Source organism: Neophocaena asiaeorientalis, unplaced genomic scaffold (assembly GCF_003031525.2).
Source record: "Neophocaena asiaeorientalis asiaeorientalis breed wild unplaced genomic scaffold, Neophocaena_asiaeorientalis_V1.1 scaffold582, whole genome shotgun sequence".
Classification (NCBI taxonomy): Eukaryota; Metazoa; Chordata; class Mammalia; order Artiodactyla; family Phocoenidae; genus Neophocaena; species Neophocaena asiaeorientalis.
In genome coordinates this window covers 762,519-787,816 of record NW_020172996.1, presented here as the reverse complement: position 1 = coordinate 787,816, position 25,298 = coordinate 762,519, and the positions used below count along the sequence as shown (strand labels likewise).

Here is a 25,298-nt window from a genome sequence, read left to right as displayed (position 1 = left end):
CCATTTACGGGTCGTGTCTTCTGCAGCTAAGGAAAATGATTGGACGTGTTATTTCGTACGTGCCCAAAAGCTAAAATCCCCAAGGGACACACCAGACCATGATATCATGCAGATAGAAAGTGACTACATTCAAAGATTCGACCTATGGCTCCCCTGGTGGCGCAGTGGTTGAAAGTCGGCCTGCTGATACAGGGGACACGGGTTCGTGCCCCGGTCTGGGAAGATCCCACATGCCGCGAAGCGACTAGGTCCGTGAGCTATGGCCGATGAGCTTGCGCGTCCGGAGCCTGTGCTCCGTAACGGGAGAGGCCACAGCAGTGAGAGGCCCGCGTACCGAAAAAAAAAAAAAAAAAAAAGATTCGACCTAATATTATCTTGCTGCTCTTCAATTTCAGGGAGACTGAAGCTTGAGAGTCATTCTGTGAGCTCCAATACTGGTGAGGGATGAGAGGGAAAAGACTCCATAGAGGAGAAAAATGCAGCGATATTAGGCAGCCTTGAATAACGTGGGCAAGGTGCTGTCTGCTTTTCCGTCAGAAAACACCTCTGCCTCTATACTCACTGATTGTATTTGTATCCAACCCAGCTGTTATATCAAGATAGTATTTCTTACACCATTTTCCAAGGCATGTTCATTTCTTTTAGTAGTGTGACACCTAAGATCTATTTGAAAAGGAGAGATATCACCAAATTTCATTTCCTGCTACGACATTTCCTGCAGTGGTGGAATTGTGTAGAAAATGGCCACCTAAACTCTGAGATAAACGTTCTGGTTTTCTGGATTTCGATCTGTTTGCTCTAATGGCAATAACATCTGCCAAAGGATTTGAAAGTATCTCTGAAAAACATTTGTGAAAGGCAAGTGACTCCCCACTAGTTTCAGTCTACTAGCAAGATTATACACAATTACTTCATTCTATACATTAAACTTTATCCAATAAAAATTCACTAAGAAGATGCCACGTGTTTTCATTATATAGTATCTTTATTACTGAGGATATGCCCATGATTGTGGTTACAAAGCTCCAAGTCCTCAGATCAGAACATGGCTTCACCTCCTAATCGGCCTCACACTACAGTAATCAAGATGACTCAAGGTTTTTGTCCAAGCTGGAAGGATGGATTTGTCATTAACTGAGATAGAAAGGGTAGTGGTGGTGTTCATGGAGGAGGTTAGGAGGAAATATTAGAGTCTCACTTTTGAACATATTTTGTTTTAGAGTCAGTCAAACAGCCAAGTGAAACAGACTTTAGGCATTTCAATGTAGGACTCTGATTTATTTATTTATTTATTTATTGTAAAACAAGTGAGAAGTTTTATTCTTTGATGGACTTTTAAATTTTATTTAATTTTAAAAATAAATTTATTTATTTATTTTTGGCTGCATTGGGTCTTTGCTGCTGCTCATGGGTCTTCTCTAGTGGTGAGCAGGGGCTATTTTTCATTGCAGTGCACGGGCTTCTCATTGCAGTGGCTTCTCTTGTTGTGGAGCACAGGCTCTATGCACATGGGCTTCAGTAGTTATGGCACGTGGGCTCAGTAGTTGTGGTACACAGGCTTAGTTGCTCCGTGGCATGTGGGATCTTCCCGAACCAGGGATCAAACCCTTGTCGCCTGCATTGGCAGGGGGATTCTTAACCACTGCACTACCAGGGAAGCCCTTTGATGGACTTTTTAAGAATGATCATAGTTATGCAATCTAGGCTCTGCAACAGAAGAAGAAATTCATGTTCAGAAATAACACCAAGTGGGACTTCCCTGGTGGCATAGTGGTTAAGCATCTGCCTCCCAATGCAGGGGACACGGGTTAGAGCCCTGGTCTGGGAAGATCCCACATGCCACGGAGCAACTAAGCCTGTGTACCACAACTACTAAGCCTGCGTTCTAGAGCCCATGAGCCACAACTACTGAAACACACATGCCACAACTACTGAAGCACACGTGCCTAGAGCCTGTGCTCTGCAACAAGAGAAGCCACCGCAATGAGACGCCTGTGCACCGCAATGAAGAGTAGCCCCCACTCGCTGCAACTAGAGAAAGCCCGTGCACAGCAACGAAGACCCAACACAGCCAAAATAAATAATAAGAAAGAAAGAACACCAAGTAAAATGCCTCATATATGAATTCCTGCAGTTACAGGTAAGTCCAATGTTTTAGAAAAAGTAAACAAAGAAAGCAGTCTCTCTGGGAAATATTTAAGGACTGTCTGACCTGGAGTTACAGAAAGATACTCCCTTGTCTCAAGGTGGGACAAATATGTGGTACCATTTACATTCCAGATCTCCAAAAGGGATCAGGCTGAGGGAGATTCCAGTTGGGCCCACACCCTTACTTAGCTCTTTTCCTTGCCTTGTACTCTATCATTAAACTTCTTCTGTTAATTTCCCCTAAATAAGTCATATGTCATTGAACCCTGTGTCAGGTTGTGCTTTTGCAAAACCCAACTTTAGGCAGAACACATTTGGTCAAAACCTAAAATATTAATCATGTTAAGTATGTCAGTGATATTAAGTTTCTTTTCCATGAGAATATGAGCGAAGGCCAGGTAACCTGCCTTAAATGTGTAACTGCAGAATCAGACTAAAACTGGCCCTGTCCTGTTTGTAACAAGATACTCAGTTTTTTCGCAAAGACAACAGAATAAAACCACAAGTTCCGTGGCCAAACCATGCACTAAGATTTCAACCACAAACAACACTCAGAACCATAGTTTCTCCCCCTGTCCCTGCCTGTAATTCTCTTCTTTTAGAGTGACTTTGTCTGGTTTTGGTATCAGGGCAATTGTAGAATAAATTTGGGAGTGTTCCATCCTCTTCAATTTTTTGGAATAGTTTGAAAAGGACTTGTATTAGCTCTTCTTTATATGTTTGGTAGAATTCCCCTGTGAAGCCATCCAGTCCTGAAGTTTTATTTCCTGGGATTTTTTAAATTCCAAAAAAACAGAATATACATACTTTTCAAGTGCACACGGAACATTCTCTAGGATAGGCCACATACTAGGACACAAAACAAGCCTTAACAAACTTAAGAAGATAGAAATTATTTAAAGTGTCTTTTTTTTTTACCACAATGGTATAAAGTTAGAAATCAACCACACAAAGAAAAATGAGGAAAAAAATGATTACACGGAGACTAAACAACAATGCTACTAAAAAAGCAGTGGGTCAATGATGAAATCAAACAGAAAATCAGAAAATACATTGAAAGAAATGACAATGAAAACACAGCCTTACAAAATCTGAGATGTAGCAAAAGCAGTCCTAAGAGGGAAGTTCATAGTGATACAGGCCTTCCTCAACAAGCAAACAAAATCTCAAAAGAAAACCCCAACTTAATAAAAACCATTTATGACAAACCCACAGCCAATATAATACTCAATGGTGAAAAGCTGAAAGCCTTCCCACTAAATTCTGGAACAAGACAAGGATGCCCACACTCACCACTTCTATCAACATTGTATTGGAAATCCTAGCTACAGCAATCAGACAAGAAAAAGGTAAAGAGGTAAAATGGTCATTATATGCAGATGACATGATACTCTACATAGAAAACCTTAAAGATTCCACACAAAAACGATTAGGACTAATTAATTAATTCAGCAAGGTAGCAGGATACAAGAGTAATATACAGAAACCTGTTGCATTTCTTTAAAATAACAATGAAGTATCAGAAAGTAAAAAAACAAAATCCTATTTAAAATCACATCAAAAATAAAATAAAATAAAATACCTAGGAATAAACCTGACCAAGGAGGTGAAAGACACTGATACTATGAAACTGAAGATGATTCAAAGAAATGGAAAGATATTCCATGCTCTTGGATTGGAAGAATTAATAGTGTTAAAATTGCCATACTAGCCAAAGCAGTCTACAGATTTAATGTGATCCCTATCAAATTACCCATGACATTTTTCACATAATTAGAACAAATAATCCTAAAATTTATATGGACCCACAAAAGACCCAGAATTGCAAAAGCAATCCTGAGTAAAAAGAACAAAGCTGGAGGCATAACCTACTGGACTTCAGACAATACTATAAAGCTACAGTAATCAACACAGTGTGGTACTGACACAAAAACAGACACATAGATCAACGCAACAGAATAGAGAGCCCAGAAATAAACCCACACACACACAATTAATCTTCAACAAAGGAGGTAAGGATATATAATGGGAAGCAGACAAGCTCTTCAGCAAAGGATGTTGGGAAACGTGGACAGCTGCATGTAAATCAATGAAGTTGGAACACACCCTTACACCATACACAAAAATAAACTCAAAATGGCTTAAAGGCTGGGACTTCCCTGGCAGTCCAGTGGTTAAGACTCTGTGCCTCCACTACAGGAGACACGGGTTTGATCCCTGGTCCGGGAACTAAGATCCTGCATGCTTTGTGGTGCAGAAAAAAAAAAAAAAAAAGGCTTAAAGACTTAAGCATATGATACCATAAAACTCCTATAAGAGAACATAGGCAAAACATTCTCTGACATAAATCATATTAATGTTTTCTTAGTTCATTCTCCCAAGGCAAAAGAAATAAAAGCAAAAATAAACAAATGGGACCTAATCAAACTTATAAGCCTTTGCACAGCAAAGGAAACCATAAACAAAAAGAAAAGACAATCTACAACTGGGAGAAAATATTTGCAAATGATGCAACTGACAAGGGGTTAATTTCCAAAATATACAAACAGCTCAAAAAACTCAACATAAAAAAAAAACCAAATAAACAGCACAATAAAAAGTGTGCAGAAGACTAAAAAAAAAAAAAAAAAAAAGGCTTAAAGACTTAAGCATATGATACCATAAAACTCCTATAAGAGAACATAGGCAAAACATTCTCTGACATAAATCATATTAATGTTTTCTTAGTTCATTCTCCCAAGGCAAAAGAAATAAAAGCAAAAATAAACAAATGGGACCTAATCAAACTTATAAGCCTTTGCACAGCAAAGGAAACCATAAACAAAAAGAAAAGACAATCTACAACTGGGAGAAAATATTTGCAAATGATGCAACTGACAAGGGGTTAATTTCCAAAATATACAAACAGCTCAAAAAACTCAACATAAAAAAAAAACCAAATAAACAGCACAATAAAAAGTGTGCAGAAGACCAAAACAGACATTTCTCCAAGAAGACATAAAGATGACAAACAGGCACATGAAAAGATGCTCAACACTGCTAATTATTAGAGAAATGCAAATCAAAACTATAATAAGGTATCACCTCACACCAGTCAAAATGGCTATCATTAAAAAGTCTACAAATAAACACTAGAGAGGGTGTAGAGAAAAGGGAACCCTCCTTCACTGTTGGTGGGAATGTCAAGTGGTGCAGCCACTATGGAAAGCAGTATGGAGATTCCTTAAAAAAACTAAAAACAGAGTTACCATATGATCCAAAAATCCCGCTCCTGGGCATATATCAAGAAAAGATGAAAACTCTAATTCAAAAGGATACATGCACCTGAATGTTCATAGCAGCATTATTCATAATAGCCAAGACATGGAAGAAACCCAAGTGTCCATCAACAGATGAATGGATAAACAAGTTGTGGTATATATACACAATGGAATATTACTCAGCCATAAAAGAAGAATGAAATATTGCCATTTGCAGCAACATGGATGGACCTAGAGATTATGATACTGAGTGAAGTAAGTCAGACAGAGAAATAAAAATATTTAGGATATCACTTATATGTGGAATCTAAAGAAAAATATAAATGAATTTGTTTACAAAACAGAAACAGACTCACAGACATAGAAAACAAACTTATGGTTACCAAAGGAGGTGTGGGGAGAGGGAGAAATTAGGAGTATTGGATTAACAGATACACACTAATATAGATAAACAACAAAGATTTATTGTATAGCAGAGGGAACTATATTCAGTATCTTGTAATAAACTATAATAGAAAAGAATCTGAAAAAATTATACATATGTAACTGAATCACTTTGCTGTATACCTGAAACTAACACAATATTGTAAATCAACTATATTTCAATTAAAAAAAAAAGAGCTTCCCTGGTGGTGCGGTGGTTAAGAATCCGCCTGCCAATGCAGGGGACATGGGTTCGAGCCCTGGTCTGGGAAGATCCCACATGCTGCAGAGCAACTAAGCCCGTGAGCCACAACTGCTGAAGCCCACGCGCCTAGAGCCCATTCTCTGCAACAAGAGAATCCACTGTAATGAGAAGCCTGCACACCACAGCAAAGAATAGGCCCACTCGCCACAACTAGAGAAAGTCTGCACGCAGCAACAAAGACCCAATGCAGCCAAAAATAAATAAATAAAATAAATCAATTTAAAAAAAGAAAAAAGTCTCTCCAGATTTTGGTAACTTGAAACTTTTGAGTTTTGCTAAGTTAAGTTAAATGATGGAAGTTTATTGAATATCTAGATCATTCCCAAATAAGACACTGGGAAATTAATTACTGAACATAGGCTTCCTTCTACAGGGCAATTGAAGATATTTAGGACTATTAATAAATGTTTGGCCAGGAACTTTCCTGGTGGCGCAATTGTTAAGAATCCTGCTGCCAATGCAGGGGACACAGGTTCGATCTCTGGTCTGAGAAGATCTCACATGCCGCGGAGCAACTAAGCCTGTGCGCCACAACTACTGAAGCCCATGCATCCCAGGGCCCGTGTGCCACAACTACTGAGCCCGCGTGCTGCAACTACTGAAGCTCACGAACCTTGAGCCTGTGCTCTGCAACAAGAAGCCACCGCAATGAGAAGCCCGCGTAACCCAGCGAAAAGGAGCCCCTACTCGCCACAAGTAGAGAAAGCCCACACGCAGCAATGAAGACCCAACATAGCCAAAAATAAATTTTAAAAAATATATATGTTTGGTGCCACAGGAGACATTTTCTATAAGAAAGCACTTTTTAAAACAAAGTATAAATAGTATTTATAAGTTTGCCAACTTACAGAATGCTAATGTAAAAGATAGTTCAAAATTGCTTGCTTCTTAGTTTTCACTTTAAATTAAGGTTTTAAAGGTGAATAATTCTAATTAACATATGTAATGAAAAACACTAAAAATTACTAAGGAAAACATCTTTGTATGCAAGAAAAAAGAAGGTACAAGGAAAGGAAATACACTTAGTTAAGAGAAAGTAATTTTGACCTAAAGAGAGGTTAAAAAGAGAGAGAGATAGAAGGCATAGGAAAAAATCTGAAGGTAAAAAAGGAAGTTAGAGAAGGTTTGTGGAAAAGAAACCCTGGGGGAAGGGGGGAGGGGTTTGTGTGTGGTCAGGAGTAAGAATAGAATAAATTTAATTGAGTAAATGAATTTTAAGGGTAAGATGGTGCTAAAACCTAAATTTGGTTTCGTCTCTGTTGAGGACAGTGTTTTCTTAGAATACTGTTCAGCTATTGGGACTTCCCTCGCAGTCCAGTGGTTAAAACTCTGCCTTCCAAAGGAGAGGGTGAGGGTTCAATCCCTGGTTGGGGAGCTAAGATCCTACATGCCTCATGGTCAAAAAACCAAAACATAAAAAAAAGAAGCAATATTGTAACAAATTCAATAAAGACAAATATATATATATATATCAGCTATTGATAGCAGATTGTAAAGCTTATCTTTTAAGTAATCTATTATAACTTCCTGTATTTGCCTTTGAAATCTTTTATTGTCACTTTGGTAAAGTGCATAATTAAACATGTTTGACAGTGACTTATGATACTTCTTAGTCAACTGTTTTAAAACCTTTTTGATATTTTTGACAAAATTCCCAAGGATCAAATTCTAATTCAGTTTCTTCTGACCTGTAGTGGGCCCCTGAAGAATCTCAGAGCCAGAGATATTAAAGTAATTAGGATTATTTGTGATGTGAAATTACATGGGAAGCATTGCCAAATGAGTGGTGATAAACCCTCCCAGGTTATAATGTATGGGTAAATGTCTTTGATATAAATATTCTAGATATTATATGAAATTTCTAAAATTTGACTATGTTCTGTTAGTCGTAATTCTTAAAGTAAAAAAAATTCCACAAGTATAATGAAAATAGGTTACAGAATTAGAAAATTAAGCAGAATAAGAAAATTGACAAGGGAAGTAACCAGGAATATTGAGAGGAACCACAAGGTGAAGTTAAATAACAAAAACATATGTCAACAGAATTTATCGTGGGAATTTGGAAGTTTGCATAAACCTGAGAGTCTGACAACCATGACATTGTTGAGGTCATGGGTCAATCCACTCATAATGACCTCCAGTGAGTCACAGACAATAATGATTGATAACTTCCCCTTATCGTAGAGGTTCTGTGAAGGCACAGGAAGGGTCTAATTTAAATGCCCTGTTCTCACTGAGTGTAGGATGATTCAATTCTTCTAAGAGGGTGTATGGTCCAATTTTTTTCTCTCTAAAAAAATTATAAATGGGGACTTCCCTGGCGGCGGAGTGGTTAAGACTTCACTTTCCAATGCAGTGGGTGAGGGTTCGATCCCTGGTAAGGGAGCTAAGATCCCACATGCCTTGTGCCTAAAAACCAAAACATAAAAACAGAGGCAATATTGTAACAAATTCAATAAAGACTTTAAAAATGGTCCACATCAAACCAAGAAACTCTTTTTAAAAAATTATGTCATTGAGATGAAATCACAATAAAGTAAAGAGGATATAGAGGTAGACGATAGACAGATAGATGACAGAAGAATGGATCCATTTTTATAGGTGAGGAATGGAAGCCAAGGCCCTAGGAGGGTAGAGAGTGGCGATTACTGATAAAGAGGACATCCAAGTACTTGAGATGCAATAAACAGCCTTCCACCAAGGATAAAAATTTAGAGACACATCATTAAAGTCTCCATGACACAACATGCCCCTCATCAGCAGATACCACACAGACACTAGGCCTCTACTCAGAGTAGGAACTCATCTTCTTCATCTTATTACTCACAACCTACCTTATCTTGAAGCTTCTACAGTGAACCCTGTTTATAGTCACTGTGTTTAGTGAGAAGCCAGTGAGACAAGTTTCAAAACAATGCAACTGAGGAGAAAGGGGAAGTGTCAGGCACTCCTGATGTACGTTGATGAGGGGCAACATGCCTCTGGTTTCCTCAGCAAATGCCTTTCCTGATTTTATGGCTTTGTTCTTCTCTGTCTATATCTATGTATCTATATATATAACCTTCCTAAGGTGGTTCCTTTTTTACTGTCCTGACCTCAGGAAGTGAAATTTATTTTAAGAATAGTTATTGTTGGGTTTTCTGACATAAATGTTTTCTAAGAATCAGATACTTGAAGAGATACTTACCAAATGTGTATTTACTCCCGTAACAAGGACTGCCGTGGCAGAAACTGAGAGTCTGCAATGGGGACACAAAAGCCCGAGATAAATGTTTAGAACCCAACGATGTCATCTGCTCTTGGAAGTGATTACCACATCACCTGTAAGTGCACTGACAGTGTCTGCAGAGAGGAGACAAACTCTGAAAAACATTTGGGACTGTGTAACTACCAAGAGCAAATAAAAGTGCTTAATGAGATAGATATCAGGATTTCCCTGGTGATCCAGGGGTGAAGACCCCACGTTTCCACTGCAAGGAGAGTGGGTTCGATCCCTGGTCGGGGAAATAATATCCTGCATGTCGCACACTCAAAAAAAAAAAAAAAAAAAAGGATATGCACCAGGAGTGGCAGAAATTGATGGCGGAAAACCTGTTTTTGAAATAAACAATCAAACTCCCAATGGAATGTGAGAAAAAAAAACCCTCTGAGATCTAATAAGAGAAGGAAGCCAATAAAATAACTATTGGGACTTTTTAGTTGATTTAAAGGCTTTTTGCAAAATATGATTTGTCCCATAACTCAGAGCATTTTGAGGGTAGTAAAACTGAAGGAAAAGGCAGGGTGAGGAGAAAGGCAGGGTAAGGAGAGTTAGAAAGTATACCCACAGTTGTGCAATTGAACGTTAAATGAGTGTTGTCATTTTGTTATGTATTTCAAGACATCAATATGTACCATAGGTGTTTCAGACATGTTTCTAGGAATATGAAATATATCAGTGCACAACATGTAAATACATATTCCCCTACTGGAACTTAGTCTATATTTGATAGAAATATACAATAAGCAGTTCATCTATGATATTAAGTTGCATAGTGTAATAGAAGGTGATGGGTTCTAAGGAAGTAAGAAGGGCAGCAAATTGGTGACGAAAAAATTAGGAGTTTATGATGGGTCCAGACACTAAACTGAGTGTCCATATTTGGACTCATAGTGAAGACGAAAACTGTGGACATATTTTAGGTGGTTTATTTCTTCCTTTCCAATTGCTAAATATTCATTATTTTGCCGTATTTTTTTGTTGTTGTATTGAATGAAATTGGAACTCCAGGATGATACTGAATAAGAGAACAAAGAGCAGCTGTCCTCCTTTTATTCTAACGGTAATACTTTAATAATGGTTCAAAGGGATAGTATTTCTAATAGCTCTTTGTAGATGTTATTTATAAGATTAAGAAGGATCACTACTAGGGAGTTCCGTGGTGGCCTAGTGGTTAGGATTCTGGTCTTTTGCTGCCGTGGCCCAGGTTCAATTCCTGGCCAGGGAACTGAGGTCCCACACGTCGCCCCCCCCAAAAAAAAAAAAGAAAGAAAGATCACTTCTGTCCTTAGTTTCATATCTCTTTAAGTGTAATAGGTATGAACAATTCATAAACTGAAGATTTTTTAAAATTCCCTTTCACAATATCATAAGATGTAGAAAATACCTGGAGATGTGTAAGACCTACAAACAGAAAACTAAAAAAGACTGCTAATAAAAATTAAGCAAGATCTAAATAAAAGGAGATCTATCAAGTTTATAGATTGGGACACTCAGTATTTCTTTCTAAATTGAAGATTAAATGCAATCCCAGTCAAAATTCTAGTAGGATTTTTTTGTGATGCACAAATTGAAAAGTGGATTCTGAGCTTCATATTGAGGAATTCCCTGGAGATCCAGTGGTTAGGACTCTGCACTTCCACGGCAGGGGGCACAGGTTCAATCCCTGTTTGGGGAAGTAAGATCCTGCATGCCACAGCATGTCCAAAACCACCCCCCCCCCAAAAAAATAAATAAAGTCTTTCTCTGGAAAAGTGACTAAAATGAGAAGAACAAGTCTGGAAGAATATTGGTAAATATTTCCATTAGAGGACCTTAATCAATAATCCATGAAGAAACATCAAAACTCAGTAATTAAGATGACAAAATTATATGAACAGAAATTTCAAAAAAGAAATATGGCTGTCTGATTCACTTTGCTGTACACCTGAAACACAGCATTGTAAATTAACTATACTCCAATAAAAACTAAAAAGAAAAAAAGAAATATGGTTGGAAATTAACACATGGAAAACCACTCACATTGTGTCAATAGTTAAAATCACTAGATACACCTATGACATCACTGAAATTAGAAAGCCTGAACATACCAAGTGTTGGTAAAAATGTAAAAAACAGGAACTCATGTTCTGCTGCTTCTCGTGAGACTATAAAAAGATACTACCATTTTAGAAAAGTTAGACTGGCCACATATAAGGTATACATTCACCTACTCTACTACATAGGAGTTGTGCTGCCAGATATTAACTCAAGTGAAGGAAAGCGTAAGTCCAGAAGGCATTGCCCCAGTGTGAACTTTGTTTTTTGTGAGCTTGGAGCTGCTTACAAAGAACTACATTCATAAGGCTTTTCTCTAGTGTGGATTCTCTGATGGACAACAAGACTTCTTCTGTAGACAAAGACTTCCCCACATTCACTGCACATATAAGGCCTTTCTCCACTGTGGATTCTCTGGTGGACAACAAGACTTGTTTTGTAAGTGAAGGGCTTCCCACATTCACTGCATTTAAAAGGCTTTACTCCAGTATGGACTTTTTGGTGCTGAACAAGTGTATACTTGCGCATGAAGGCTTTCTCACATTCATTACACTTATAGGGTCTTTCTCCAGTATGGATTCTCTGGTGCTCAGCAAGTTTAACTTTGCCGTTGAGAGCTTTCCCACATTCGCTGCACTCATAACACCTTTGTGCAATGTGAACATTCTCATGTCTATTGAGGGCAAAACTGCTTGTAAAGAATTTCCCACATTTGTTACACCCATAAGCTTTCTCTAAAGTGTGAATTCTCTTATGCACAATAAGACTTCCTTTGTAGACATAGGCTTTCCCACATTCACTGCACATGTAAGGCCTTTCTCCAGTGTGGATTCGCTGGTGATAAAGAAGCCTTTTTTTGAAGACAAAGGACTTTCCACATTTGCTACACCCATAAGGCCTTTCTCCACTGTGGATCCTCTGGTGCACAAGAAGGTTATTTTTGTACAGGAAGCACTTTCCACATTCACCGCACTTATGAGGATTTTCTCCAGTGTGGATTTTTTGGTGCTGAACAAGTGAATCCTTGCGAAGGAAGGCTTTCCCACATTCATTACACTCATATGGTCTTTTTCCAGTGTGGATTCTCTGGTGCTCAAAAAGTTTATATTTGTGGGCAAAGACTTTCCCACAATTACAACATTCATAAGGCCTTTCTCCTGTGTGAACTTTCCGATGATGAATAAGACTGGAGCTGTGTCTAAAGAACTTCCCGCAGTCACTGCACTCATAAGGTTTTTCTCCAGTGTGAACTCTCAGGTGCTCCGTGAATTTAAACTTTTTACTGAAGGCTTTACCACATTCGCTGCACTTGTGATGCCCTTGCCCAGGGTGAGAGACCTCCCTGCTCTGCCTGCTTCTACGTGGATGCTCTCCATCATGGGAGGGCTGGTGCTGGGGAAAGCCCAAGGTGCCTAGGAAAGACTTCTCAACCTCTCTGCACGTGAACATATTGTCAGCCAAGTACAAAGCATCTTTCTCTGCCAGGACACTTGTAACAGAAGTAAGAGGCTTCAGGATAGATGGCTCCAGCTTTGGATTCCTGTCTTCCGTCACTTGTTCTACAGAAACACATTGTTCAGAAACGGCCTCCTCAGCTTCTACTCCATGCCAACAACCTGAAAGGAAAACAAAAAAAAACTGATAAAGTGCACAGAGACTTTTATGGGACAGGAGCCCATTATAGTTTTTGTATGACACATCAGAGAAGTCCATTGTGCAGGATTCAAACAAGGGAGGCAGACAGGTAGAAGAAGGGGCTACTGTGAGTACTAGACCTCTGATGGTCACAGAATAGGGAGAGATCTTATAAACAGCAAGAACACAGGACACCAGGATATGGCACTGTACTAGGAGTAGAGGCCTGGAACAACCCACTCCTCGGCCGACGGTGTTCAGCAGAATTTTTTGGTGGTGACAAGTGTACTGGGTAGAATGTGTGTCCCACTCCAGGAAAAGGCATTCACACCATTCACACCTGACTACCAAGAGTTCAAGGACTATATAAGTACTTTCACCTCCCAAGATACATTAAGAAGAGACTATTAGACAACATTGCAGAGTGAGAGGAAAAGGAGAAATGTGGATGACACTGAGATAGAAAGAGCCAGGAGAAAGAACCCACAGTAGATACATAAAAGGGGCAAAGTGTCAAAATGGGAAGAACGATAGAATGAGGTACAGCCATGATGAGTTTAAGACTAAAACAGTCGTGGAGAAAGGACATTTCCCTATAGGATTAGAACTCATCAATGTATCACGCCTTCCTACAGCTCCTACTCACCAGGCCCAGGATACATTTAACCCTCCTCCTATGACTAGAGAGGACCCTACCTTGCCAGGCACCCAGGGTTGCCTCCATCCCTCAGCTCAGGCTGGGTGACTATGAACCCTACCAGATCAAAGTCCTCAGTGGAAAATAGGGCTAATAGGAGAAAGACACTGGCCCAGAGTGAACCAACCAATGACAGGCTTCAGGAAAAAGATGTATCACTAGAAGAACCTTAAGGAGTCTTGCAAACATAATCTAGGGTTGACCACAAGTGGTGACCATGTAAGTGTCTGTAATTTCTGACACAGGCAGTGCACAAGAAAAGGTTAGAACATGTGACACGGATCTTGCACACATCTGAACAGTCAACACAACAACTGGTGGCAAAGCTAAGTGGTATCAGTCGGGCAGGCTTCAAGCCTCTGAGACCAAAGCCTTCTGTGAAAGGTTTCAACATCTATGGTATAGGGCTGAACAACACACAGGGTGGGGGAACACAGCTCAAGTGACAGGAAATCAGGGAAGTAAGCAGTGTCCAAGGTCCAGGCTCGGAAGGATGGAGTGAGCCATGCAAAAAGAAGGGCAGAGTCCCGTATGGGGCGATGGTGTGGGAACAGGGGTCCTTACCCAGGGAGGCTATAAGTGACAGGTTCTCCAGCATCACGTCACAGTACAGGAGTCTCTGAGCATCGTTAAGGAGACCCCACTCCTCCTGGGAGAAGGACACAGCCACATCCTCAAAGATCACATGGCCCTGTCATGAGGGGGACAAGTGAGTTCACAGCAGCCTCTGCAACCAGGACCCCCAGGTCATGGTTGTCCACCCCAGTAACCCAGCTCAGAAGACACACTAGGTCCTGATGCCACAGGAACTTGCTAGCATTACATCATTCAGTTAAAACGGAGAGGGAGACAGGCAGTCTCACAGACGCTCTGTGGTTGCCACACACCCCCTCAGCCGCTCTCCTCAGAGTTGACTCTCCTAAGATCACACAGATCACATCACACAAAATGACACTTGTGCTCAGCCCCCTGGAGTAAAGCCTGGGGACAAGGGCCCTGAGTCCATGCTCACACTCCTTCCCTCTCCACTGCCCAGCCCTGCAGGGTCACAGCTCCCTCACGTGCCTGACCGTGACCCCCACCTCACCCCACGCCACCACCTCAGCCCCAGGACTTCAGCACCTCACCGTGTTCCCCACATGCCACCCAGCACGCGGTGCTTCCCCAGGCCTCTGCGGGACCTCCCGCAAGACCCCAGCAATATCTCAGACTCAGCATGGGAACATGGAACTCTGGACAGTCCTTCTGTCCATTACTCCTACTTCTGACTTCCCGTCTCAGACATGGCATCCCCACCGTCACCTAGAGCCAAACATCCTGGGGTCATGTCAGACTACTCTCTCTCATCCTGTACAGCAGAAAATCAGCTCTACCACAAACGAGATTCAGAGACTCACCTCCTCTCCTGCTACAGAGCCATTGCCAGGATTCAGTCACAATCGACATTCACCAGGACTGTGCCCTCCACTGGGCCCCCGGCTCCACCCTCACCACCAGTCTTCCTCTCGGCAGGCAGAACAGTCTCTTCAGACCCAGCGTCAGATCACTTCCCTCCTCTGTGGCCAACGTGTCATGGACCCGCCCCCTCAGGAGAGGCCCAGCTCCTCAGGCTGCTATCCCAGGAATGACTCATGCCCCCAGGCTTTATCAGCCCACGTCATGAGTTTGGCAGTTCCCTGAAGACTCCCCTCTCAGTCTCATCTCCAGTCTGTGCCCAAGGACATGTTATCACTTGACCTTCTCCATTGGACACATGGGAACACCTCCATACAACTGCTGGCTTTGATTAATGGTCCTGTGCCTGAGATGATGCCAGGGCCCAGACCTAAGGGCCCACAATCCCAGGACAACACTGTCTCCTATATCTGTGTGTCAGGACCAGGGGTAGGGATGACGTGTGGGTAGGTACTGGGGTTTCTTCCACTTACCTGTCCAGGGGCCATAAATGCTGCTGCTACCATGGGAACCTGTGAAAAGAGGGAGGATCGGAGATAAAGGTGATCATGGTGTGGATGTACAGGCTGAACTGTTTCCTCCCTTCCTTTTCCTGGAGATGAGTCATCTGAGGTTGCCCTCTGACCTCGGATCCTCAGTCTTCAGAGCTATAACTTGACAACTCTATGGCCCTGAACAAAAAGACTCAACGTCCCTGAGACTCAGTGTCTTTATGTGTATAATAGCAATATTTATGGTGCCAATCTCACGATGTTAGTGTAGACATCAAATGCATTAGTGCATATCTAATGCTAAGACTGAGCTATTACAGAACACAGGATTAACATTTCTGTAAATGTTTTTGAAAACTGGGTATTTCCTACATGTCCTTCAAATCATTATATAAATGTGACTTTTAATCAATACCTTGAGGTTTCTGTGATTCCCTATCTGACACCAAATATATGATGTCTCTTCCACCACCAATGATCTGATTCTATGATACCAACTGGGTGACTGACATTTAATCATATTCTGACACTACCTGAGGTTAGGGACAGAATTTAAAGGTTTAAGGACTCAGTCCCACAAGACTGCCCTCTTTAAAGAGGCCAGTTCCAATGTCTGGTTCCCAGGCTAACGGTACTTCTGTTCTACTTGGCTACAAATTCAGGATTTCCCATGAACCTTTCCTAAGTTATGATAATTTGCTAAAAGGACCCACCACAGTTAGGAAAACAGTTTTATTATTTCTCTGGTTTATTATAATGGATACAACTTAGGAGCAGCCCAATGGAAGAGATATCTAGGTCTGGGGCGGGGTGGGGCGCTAGAGGGCACCAGGGTGTTTCCAGGCCCTTTCAGTACATGCCACCCTCCCAGCACTTCCGCAATTTCAATGTGTTCACCAATCTGAAGGAACCTTGAATTTCATTCTTCAGCAGTTTTTATACCTAGTCTCTAGTTTCCTTCTGATCCTTGGGAGGCCCCAGGGCTGGGGGGTTGGGGGGGAGTATAAACTTCTAATTGCTTGGTTTTTCTGGTGACCAGTCCCCTCCTGAGTCTACCTAGGGGCCCTGCCCTAAGTCACCTCATCATAATAAACTCCTGTGTGACAAAATGGGGTCGTTGTGAAAAAAAAGTCCTAACCCCCAGGAAATTCCAAGGGGTTCAGAGGTCTATGTGAAGAGCCCAAGGCAAAAACTAAATTTTATATATATATGTATTTATTATTATTTTATACAGATATATTAAGCAGTTATTATTTGCTTACACAAGACTAACTTATTAAATCTATACCTTTTTAACTTTGTAGTTTCCTGGGAGAGCTGAGGCACCTCTGTCCTTGACTGGGCCTGGGCTTCAATGACTGGTCAACATTGCCCACTTTTTGCTGGCTCAAAAACGAATGCACAGTCGGCTAAGTGTTCAGAGGAGTGAATCTACACAATCTAACACATCCTTCTCCATCTCCATTCCAGGCAAGACTCCTTACACCTTATACCCTTGCTTCCCCAGAAAGCTCTGGAACCACAGGACCCTCCCATCTTCAGGTAGCCTCTGAAAGTCTCACCTGCTCTGCACTGCCCGCCAGCCCCAGGTCTCTCTTCTTTCATCTCAGGTCCCCTTTCCCAGAAAAGTGACCAAACTTTCCCTCTTAAATTTGAGATTCAGAATTGGCCGGAGTCCAGGACTTAGTCTGTAACCACATGGACATCAGTGAGCCACAGACCTCCTCCTTCAATTCCAGACTACAGATTCCACCGGCCCCTATGTTACCTCAACTTTGGAATCTCAGAAGCAGCATGTCCCGAATCCAACTTTTAATCTCTCCCTGAAACTGACTTCTCACATCAGTTGCTGGTCTCAAGTCTTCCAGATGCTCAGCCAAAAGAAAATGCTTATTGTCCTTTACTCTGTCCTTAGGTCAGAGCCACATTCACTGCACCAGGAAATCCTGCTAATTATCTTTAAGAATTATTAAGAATCTTATTACTTATATTCCTTCGTAAAAAAATTAGTAAACAGAAACCTCAATTAGAGTTGGCACACCAGAAGGGGTCAGCCCTCACTGACCTGAAACAATAACGGAATCCAAAAGGATGAAGACTCCTTCTTTCCTGGAAAGGACTCAGCCAATGAAAAGCAAAGGCATGGACTCTTTAAAAAACAAAAAACCCATGGACTCTTTGGTGGCTACAGCCCTGCTAACATCCTTTTTTAATCTCCATAAAAGTGATATCTCACCATAGCTGCACACCCCAATTGCAATTCCCTAACGATGGTTGGGGTGGGGGGAGGATGGGAAGGAGGGCAGGGGCGGAGCGGGGGAACCATCTTTGCAATAGAAATAGCGGGCAGTCTATTTGTTTCAGGTCAACAACTTCCATAGGCACCACTCTGGTCCAGAAGCCATCTTACTCTCTGGAGTGGAATGCACTGGGCTCTCCCAGGTCTCCCTGCCTCCACTCTCAGGACAGAGTCTGTTCCAATCTGTTCTCCCCTGAGCAGCCTTTGGAATACTTTAAAACTCTAACTCAGACCGTGTGTCTGATTTATTCACAACCCTCCGCAGCACCCAGAATGCTGACAGTTGGCCCAGACTGTTGACTCCTCCCTAAATTCTCTGTTCCCTGCAGAAATGACTGGAACCCCAGGTTTCCCGAATGCTCCCGGCTCTTGAGCACCTCCAAGTCTTTGCACGAGCCAAACCCACAGCCTTTAATACGCTCCACACTGCGTCACACAGCCTGTCAGAAATGGGACCACCACACACGCACACCTAAAGTTCTGGAAGCAGGGGACTGAACCCCAGTGCCCTGAGCAGGAGACCCTCCCTGGGGGCTTGAGGATTTGGGTCAGGATCGGGGGGGGCGCGCGGAGGGGGCGGACCAGTCACCTGGGCCGGGTCCTGCACCGCGTTGGTTGACATAGGACCCTGTGGGCGCGGTGGTGCCAGGAGACGCGCAGGATAATGGCGGAGACCTAGGCCGAAAATCCCGGAAGCGGGTTCCGCAACCCGCTCACTCCTGGGCAGTGTGGACGGCGCCCCTCTGGTTCTTTCCTGTTTCTCTAAGCTCGGCTCCACCGAGTGATCCTGAGTCTCGGGTCCTGCAGACAGCAGCAAAAGCAGCCAAACGACCTCCTTCAGGAAGGAGCCGGAAGTCCCACCCACTCCTAGTTCACAATCCCGGAAGAGCCCCTGTTCGGGGCCATCACTGGTGTGGACAACAAGGCCGGTCCGCACACAGTCTCCTGGGTAATGTAGTTCCCATCGGTCCACCGAGTCGGGGGCGGAGGAGACCCTCCCCCAAACTCCGGGGCACTAATGGGCCAAGTCCGTGCGGGAAGAACAACACATCAAAGCAGACCCATCAAACCCTGTATGTTTAATCTTTTTAAAATTCTGATTTAACTCTCATTTCTCAACATAAAAGTTGATAAAAGATTAGAAAAAAAGCATTCCAGTTGTGTAAAGACTGAGAGTAGCCAGAGTCCTTATTTGTTGTTTTTGTTTTTTATGAAAACCTTGGAAGTATTTTCAAATAAGAAAAACCAAGTTAATAAGATTTTGGAATAAAAAAGGGAATTATGTGCAATAAAGTATGTTGATCATTGGCTAAAAAAAAATACATGAAATTAGAAAACATAACTGTATAGTGGATACTGTCAACCTAAATTAACCTGAGAGACAATAATCAAGTACAACGCGTTACCTTGGGACCAAAGAATTGCAATTCGGGGCACACATTTAAGTAGCAACAAAAAAGATGTCGGGCTAGGCCATCTGTCCCCAACCCTTTTGGCACAGGGGACCGGTTTCACGGGCGTTGGGGGTTTGGGGATGGGTGGCGGTGGGGCGGGGGTGTGGGCTAGGGAATAAAAGTAAGGAGCTTTTAAAGACAAAGAGAGGTTTGCATTACAAAGAATTTTAATTGGAGTTGGAGGCAGAAGCTAGTCTCCACTGAACAGGACTGAATGCTAAGGCTATCACTACAGGGAAGTAATAGTCCATTCGTGTGACAAGTTGCAGGTGTTTTTGCAGAATCCTTGGAATATTTGCAGGTTGGCCCAGATCAAAGTTCATGGTTTCACAAGATGGGGAAGTGCAGGAGGTCCACTAATTAATAGCCTCTCAGCTCCATGTTAAAAATCCCTTGACAGGGGACTTCCCTGGTGGTGCAGTGGTTAAGAATCCGCCTGCCAATGCAGGGGACGTGGGTTCGAGCCCCGGTCCGAGAAGATCCCACATGCCGCTGAGTAACTAAGCCCATGCGCCACAACTACTGAGCCTGCGCTCTAGAGCCCGCGAGCTACAACTACTGAAGCCCGCGAGCTACAACTACTGAAGCCCACGTGCCACAACTACTGAAGCCTGCACACTTAGAGCCCGTGCTCCACAACAAGAGAAGCCACCACAATGAGAAGCCCGCGCACCACAACGAAGAGTAGCCCCCGCTCGCCGCAACTAGAGAAAGCCCGCACACAGCAAAGAAGACCCAATGCAGCCATAAATAAATAAACAAATAAATATATATATATATAATTTTTAAAAAATCCCTTGACAGAAGTGACTCATTTTTATTTCACATTTCACAACACTATTAATTTGGCATGCCTTGCAGGACTTCTCAAAGCAAATATAAAAATTATCACAGCATGTACACAAACTATATGATAATAACAGACTTCTTTAAAAAAACGTAAAAATTGAAATGACAAGAAAACACTTAGGAAGATATTGAGACATCTATAAATTATTAAAGATTTAATATATAAATAATAAATAAATTCGATAATTACTACAAATAAAAGATTTAAAACCTGAGAAGGCAAAATTCTTCTATGTCACTTCAGTTTAGAATTATGAAAGCAACCAACATTTTTTAAAAAGTAGTCTTATTTTCCATTAGGAAAATGAAAATGAAACGAATCAGACTGATGAGCCTAAGGAAGTCTGACATTACCAAATGTTGGTAAAACTAAAGAAATTAGTAAATATCACAAACTGCCATTGGGTATCTATTAAAATTACTTTGCAGAAGTATTTAGCGTTATGCAGTTACTTTACACCTCTGCCCCTTTGTGCAAAAAATACTTTCTATTGATACATGCACTACGTAAACCAGTGTAATAATAAGAAAACATGTCAGATATCTCTAAGTAGCACTGCTATACCTACCAAAAGCATGAAAAAAAAAAAAGAAGCAAAGAAAGATTTCAAGATTTGAATGTAAAATTGAATTTAAAAAATTCAATGCCATGGAGCAACTAAGCCCATGCACCACAACTACTGAGCCTGCGCTCTAGAGCCCGGGAGCCACAACTACTGAGCCCATGTGCCACAACTACTGAAGTCCCCGCGCCTAGAGCCCGTGCTCCACAACAAGAGAAGCCACCACAATGAGGAGCCTGAGCACCATAACGAAGAGTAGCTCCCGCTCGCCGCAACTAGAGAAAAGCCCACTTGCAGCAATGAAGACCCAAAGCAGCCAAAAATAAATAAGTTTTAAAAATTCAGACCATGTAAACCTATACAATTATGAAAAAAAACTTAATACATGTTAAGAGAAAATTTCACAGACTTTAATTTTGGGATATAGTTTGCTTTTACGTAGTGACTCATGAACTGGAAAGCATCCAGTCTAGAAAATAGAGAGGAGCTCTGAAGAGCTATTCAGAATGCACAGATTACATAGACAAAAATACTTGAGAACAAGGAATTCATACTAGGCAATGGCTGATTGGTCATAGAAAGGTTAATTTTCTTTATGTGGGGCACAGGGAAGTTTTGGAACAAGGTTGTGAAAAACTAAAGCTTATCAGGCATATTCTGATTGGCTGGCCTTAGATTTCCGCTCCTGAAAGAGCCAGATATCTGCAAGAGATAGAAATTGAAGTAAGTTTCAGCATTCAGATTTGGGTCTTAGCATGAGCCACTCTGTCTTGGGACTAGTTTAGATATTTTAACACATGACGGGGGAATAAAAAGTAAAATCATAAACGTTATATTGTTTTTTGGCTTTTATGAATAAAGCTGCTGTTACTGTGAATATTTCCACCGAAGTATTCCTGAGTCATAAGATTTAATTTTTCTTAAGGATATACCTACAATTGAGATTACCGTGTCGTATGATATGTATATGTATAGCATTACAAGAGAGTACAACAGTATTTTCTAAAGTTATTTATCAATTTGTATTCCCTCAAGAAATATATGAGTTGTAGCTGTTTCATCTCTTCATTAACTTGAAATTGTCAGTGCTTGAATTTTAGTCATTCCAATGAGTGTGTAGTAGTCCCTCACTGTGGCTTTAAAATGTGTTTACAATGCTGAGTAATAAGGAGAAGCATATTTTCATTTTCTTATTTACCATTTATACTTCTTTGGTGACACATGCCTTCAGAAGTTTTGCGAATATTTTGAATTGTGTTATTTTTCGTTATTGTTATAAGGACCATTTACATATTGAGAATCACAGTCATTTTTCAGAGATAGTTCTTACAAATATCTTTCTCTAGGTTGTGACTTGAGTTCTTACTTTCTTAACTATCTCTTGAAAAGCAAAGTTTTAATTTTGATTAAGCTTCAATTAATTTATTTTCTTTGGTTGATGACCTTTGTGTTTTTATTTATTTTTGTTTATTTTTATAAATTAATTTATTTTTGGTTGCATTGGGTCTTTGTTGCTGTGCGCAGGCTATTTCTAGCTGTGGAGAGCAGGGGCTTCTCATTGCAGTGGCTTCTCTTGTTGCGGAGCACGGGCTGGAGGTGCGAGGGCTGAGTAGTTGTGGCTCCCAGGCTCTAGAGTGCAGGCTCAGTAGTTGTGGCACACAGGCTTAGTTGCTACACGGCATGTAGGATCTTCCCGGGGATCGAACCCGTGTCCCCTGCATTGGCAGGTGGATTCTTAACCACTGTGCCACCAGGGAAGTCCCACCTTTTGGTTTTTAAATAATCCTTACCCTTAACCAAAAACAAGTCCTAAGTCATCTTTTCTACTGCATTTTTTTCCTCTGACATAAAGAACTGTGTGGGGGGACTTAAATAAATATATAAATATGAAAATAAATAAATATGAAAAAATAAAATAAAATGTTGATTGCTCAGACTGATGTACATGGATTACCTTTATCAAGATCTTTCTTTTGTAGACTTCCAAGAACAAATGTAGGATATTTGTAAAAGCTATTTTAACATTGTCTACTTATCCTTGTATGTTACTATTCAATTAGATTTTGTTTGTATGTTTGTTGTGGCCGCACCGTGTGGCTTGGGGATCTTATCTCCCTGACCAGGGATCGAACCGGGCCCCCGGCAGTGGAGGCACGGTCAATTGGATTTTTTTTTTTTCTTTCTGCTAACATGTATTATATTTCTTATTGTTTGCCTGGATTATAATTACCCTCTTCACATGCCATGATGGACACACTGAAGACGAACGTTTTCCCTTTTTTCTGCCTTAAAGTTTTCAAAAGGAAGTCTCCATTCGTGCTTTGTTATTGATAATTTTCTGACTGTGAATAATTTCCCTTTTTTATGAGAGAACAATTTTATACTCACAGGCTTCAGAAGGCAGCATGAGCTCCCTGGGACTTGATTTAATTATTTCAATTTCATTGTTGTGTTTTGAGGGCAAGTCTCCATTTGTAGCCAATCAAACTGGTTTTCCAATTTACCAGAGTAATGCATGTTTCCCTCCTGGAATAAATCTACTTAAGTTAAATAAAAAGTACATCCATTTAAATTGAAAGCACTGGTATCAATGGCCATCACTAATGTCCACTGACACTGACCACATGTCAGGCCTGTTCCAGGCACTGTCGATTACCACACGTTTAATTCTGGCACCCCTGTGCTCTCAAAGTCACGAAAATACAGCTAATGCATTGTCTCTCATTAAGCTCAACTTACATTAGAAGATGCCCCTCCATTGTGAGATGCTATCCTCTGCCTTCTTTCCAGGTAAAAGTCCTTTATTTTTTGAAATGTGGGTGTGAAATGCCCTTTTTTTACCAAATCTGTGTGAGCTTTCTAGTCAAAAAAATTTTTTTAGTGATTCATGAACTGCTAACATCTGGGAATCACCAAATCACCGCCCCCCATAGGCTCCCTCTGTTATCCCATTAAATTCTCCCTATCCCACTGACCCCTCACCTCCACTTTCCCCTTCCTGCTGCATGTCCTTTCCTCCTTTGTGTAGCACCCAAGAGTCCAGTTCTGGAGGCCGACTGATGCGTCAAATTCCAGCTTCACTGCTTTGCCCTGTGTGACCCTGTACTAGTCAATGAGCTGTTTGTGTGTCAGTTTCCTCCTTGGTAAAATAGGATAATGTTGTAGCTACTGCTCAGGACTGTAGGAGGGTCTATTGGTTAGTGTATGAAAAGTGCATAGGGCAGCACCTGGTGCTCCCTAATGAATGGGTCTGTTGATGGTTACAATCCCAGCTGCCATCATCAACATCATTGTCATCACCATCCCCATCATCATCATGGTCACCATCGTGCCAGACCTTGGCCCATTCTGGGGCCATGTGGCATAGTTTTGTGGTTATACAGCACAAACACCATGTACAGCCAAACTGTGTCTCTAGCTTGGTTCAGCTGCTCATCAGTTCCCTGCCTTTCAGCAAGTACATTTATCTCCCTGAGCCTCGATTTCCTTTTATGGAAAATGATGCCTTTCAGGCACCTGCTTCATGGGGAGGCTGTGAGGAAAACCCAAAATAGAATCCTTTAGTGCAAGGCCCACAGGAAGAGATGCCTAACGCTGTAAGATGAAGGTGCAAACCATGTTCCTGAATAAGGAGACCAAAGTATGTGTACACAAGGACAGACATGAACTGACTAGATGGCACGTATAATTTTGTTATGCCTGGGTAATTAATTAAAAAGCCCAGGAAAAGTATCAATAAAAACCTTAATTAAAACTTATAAATATATTTAACATTTCAAATAAAATACTTCTATTTCATAAAACTAGTACAGGCTAATTTTTTTTTTTTTTTTTTTTTTTTGCCACTCTGCAGAACTTGTGGGATCTTAGTTCCCCGACCAGGGATTGAACCCAGGCCCTTGGCAGTGAGAGCACCCAGTCCTAACCACCGGACTGCCTGGGAATTCCCTAGTATGGGCTAAATTTAGATACCAATGAAAGAATAGGCAAAACAATTACATTGAAAAAAATCAGAAAGTGAATGACTCTCAGAGACTCATGGAATCAGGCAAGTGGGCATTTTTCGGCATCACAGAATTGTTCTATACCTAGACTGGGAAGTTTTTTCATGTATAAATGCATTTATCAGTCATCAAATTGTACAGTTGATGTTCGTGTATTCCCCTGAAATAAACTTTACATTGAAAAAGTTTGAAACACTTCCTGAACTTTAGTTAATGGCTTGTATCTTGCCATGGCATGAGTAGTGTTTGTGAACCTAAATGCAGTGTAGTCAAAGAAGGCCCGGAAGCAACGGTTCACCTATGTCCTTGAGCACATCCAAGACCCAGTTCTTGATTTCTCAATACCTTTCTCTACCAAAAAGAAAATCTCCTTAGAGAAAAGACTGATTCCTGGCAGAGAAAGGAAATTTGCAGGATGAAACTGTAATATCTTTTGTATCAGAGCTAAGTGCACAAAAT

The 25,298-nt window shown here is 41.2% G+C and overlaps 1 protein-coding gene across 2 annotated transcripts; it reads right to left on the bottom strand.

The window, feature by feature from the left end:
- Positions 1-11,134: 11,134 nt before the first annotated feature.
- On the bottom strand, positions 11,135-18,801 carry LOC112397979 (zinc finger protein 549-like). Of its 2 annotated transcripts, none has more exons than XM_024742333.1 (4): positions 18,559-18,801; positions 15,653-15,691; positions 14,289-14,415; positions 11,135-13,008 (listed from the first exon to the last, which is right to left on the bottom strand). In XM_024742333.1, exons 1-4 carry the CDS (start codon positions 18,589-18,591, stop codon positions 11,678-11,680), a joined length of 1,530 nt encoding a protein of 509 aa, XP_024598101.1. In that variant the 5' UTR covers positions 18,592-18,801; the 3' UTR covers positions 11,135-11,677. The 2 variants fall into 2 exon arrangements, with proteins under 2 accessions (XP_024598101.1, XP_024598102.1); XM_024742334.1 differs by lacking the exon at positions 18,559-18,801 and adding an exon at positions 16,959-17,474.
- Positions 18,802-25,298: the final 6,497 nt, after the last annotated feature.

Excerpts from the sequence above, each read along its gene's own strand:
- LOC112397979 (XM_024742333.1), bottom strand. The coding sequence starts at position 18,591 with ATGTCAACCAACGCGGTGCAGGACCCGGCCCAG. Across the intron at positions 14,416-15,652 it reads CATTTATGGCCCCTGGACAG|GGCCATGTGATCTTTGAGGA; the intron begins GTAAGTGGAAGA and ends CCCTCATGACAG. Across the intron at positions 13,009-14,288 it reads GTCACTTATAGCCTCCCTGG|GTTGTTGGCATGGAGTAGAA; the intron begins GTAAGGACCCCT and ends TTTTCCTTTCAG.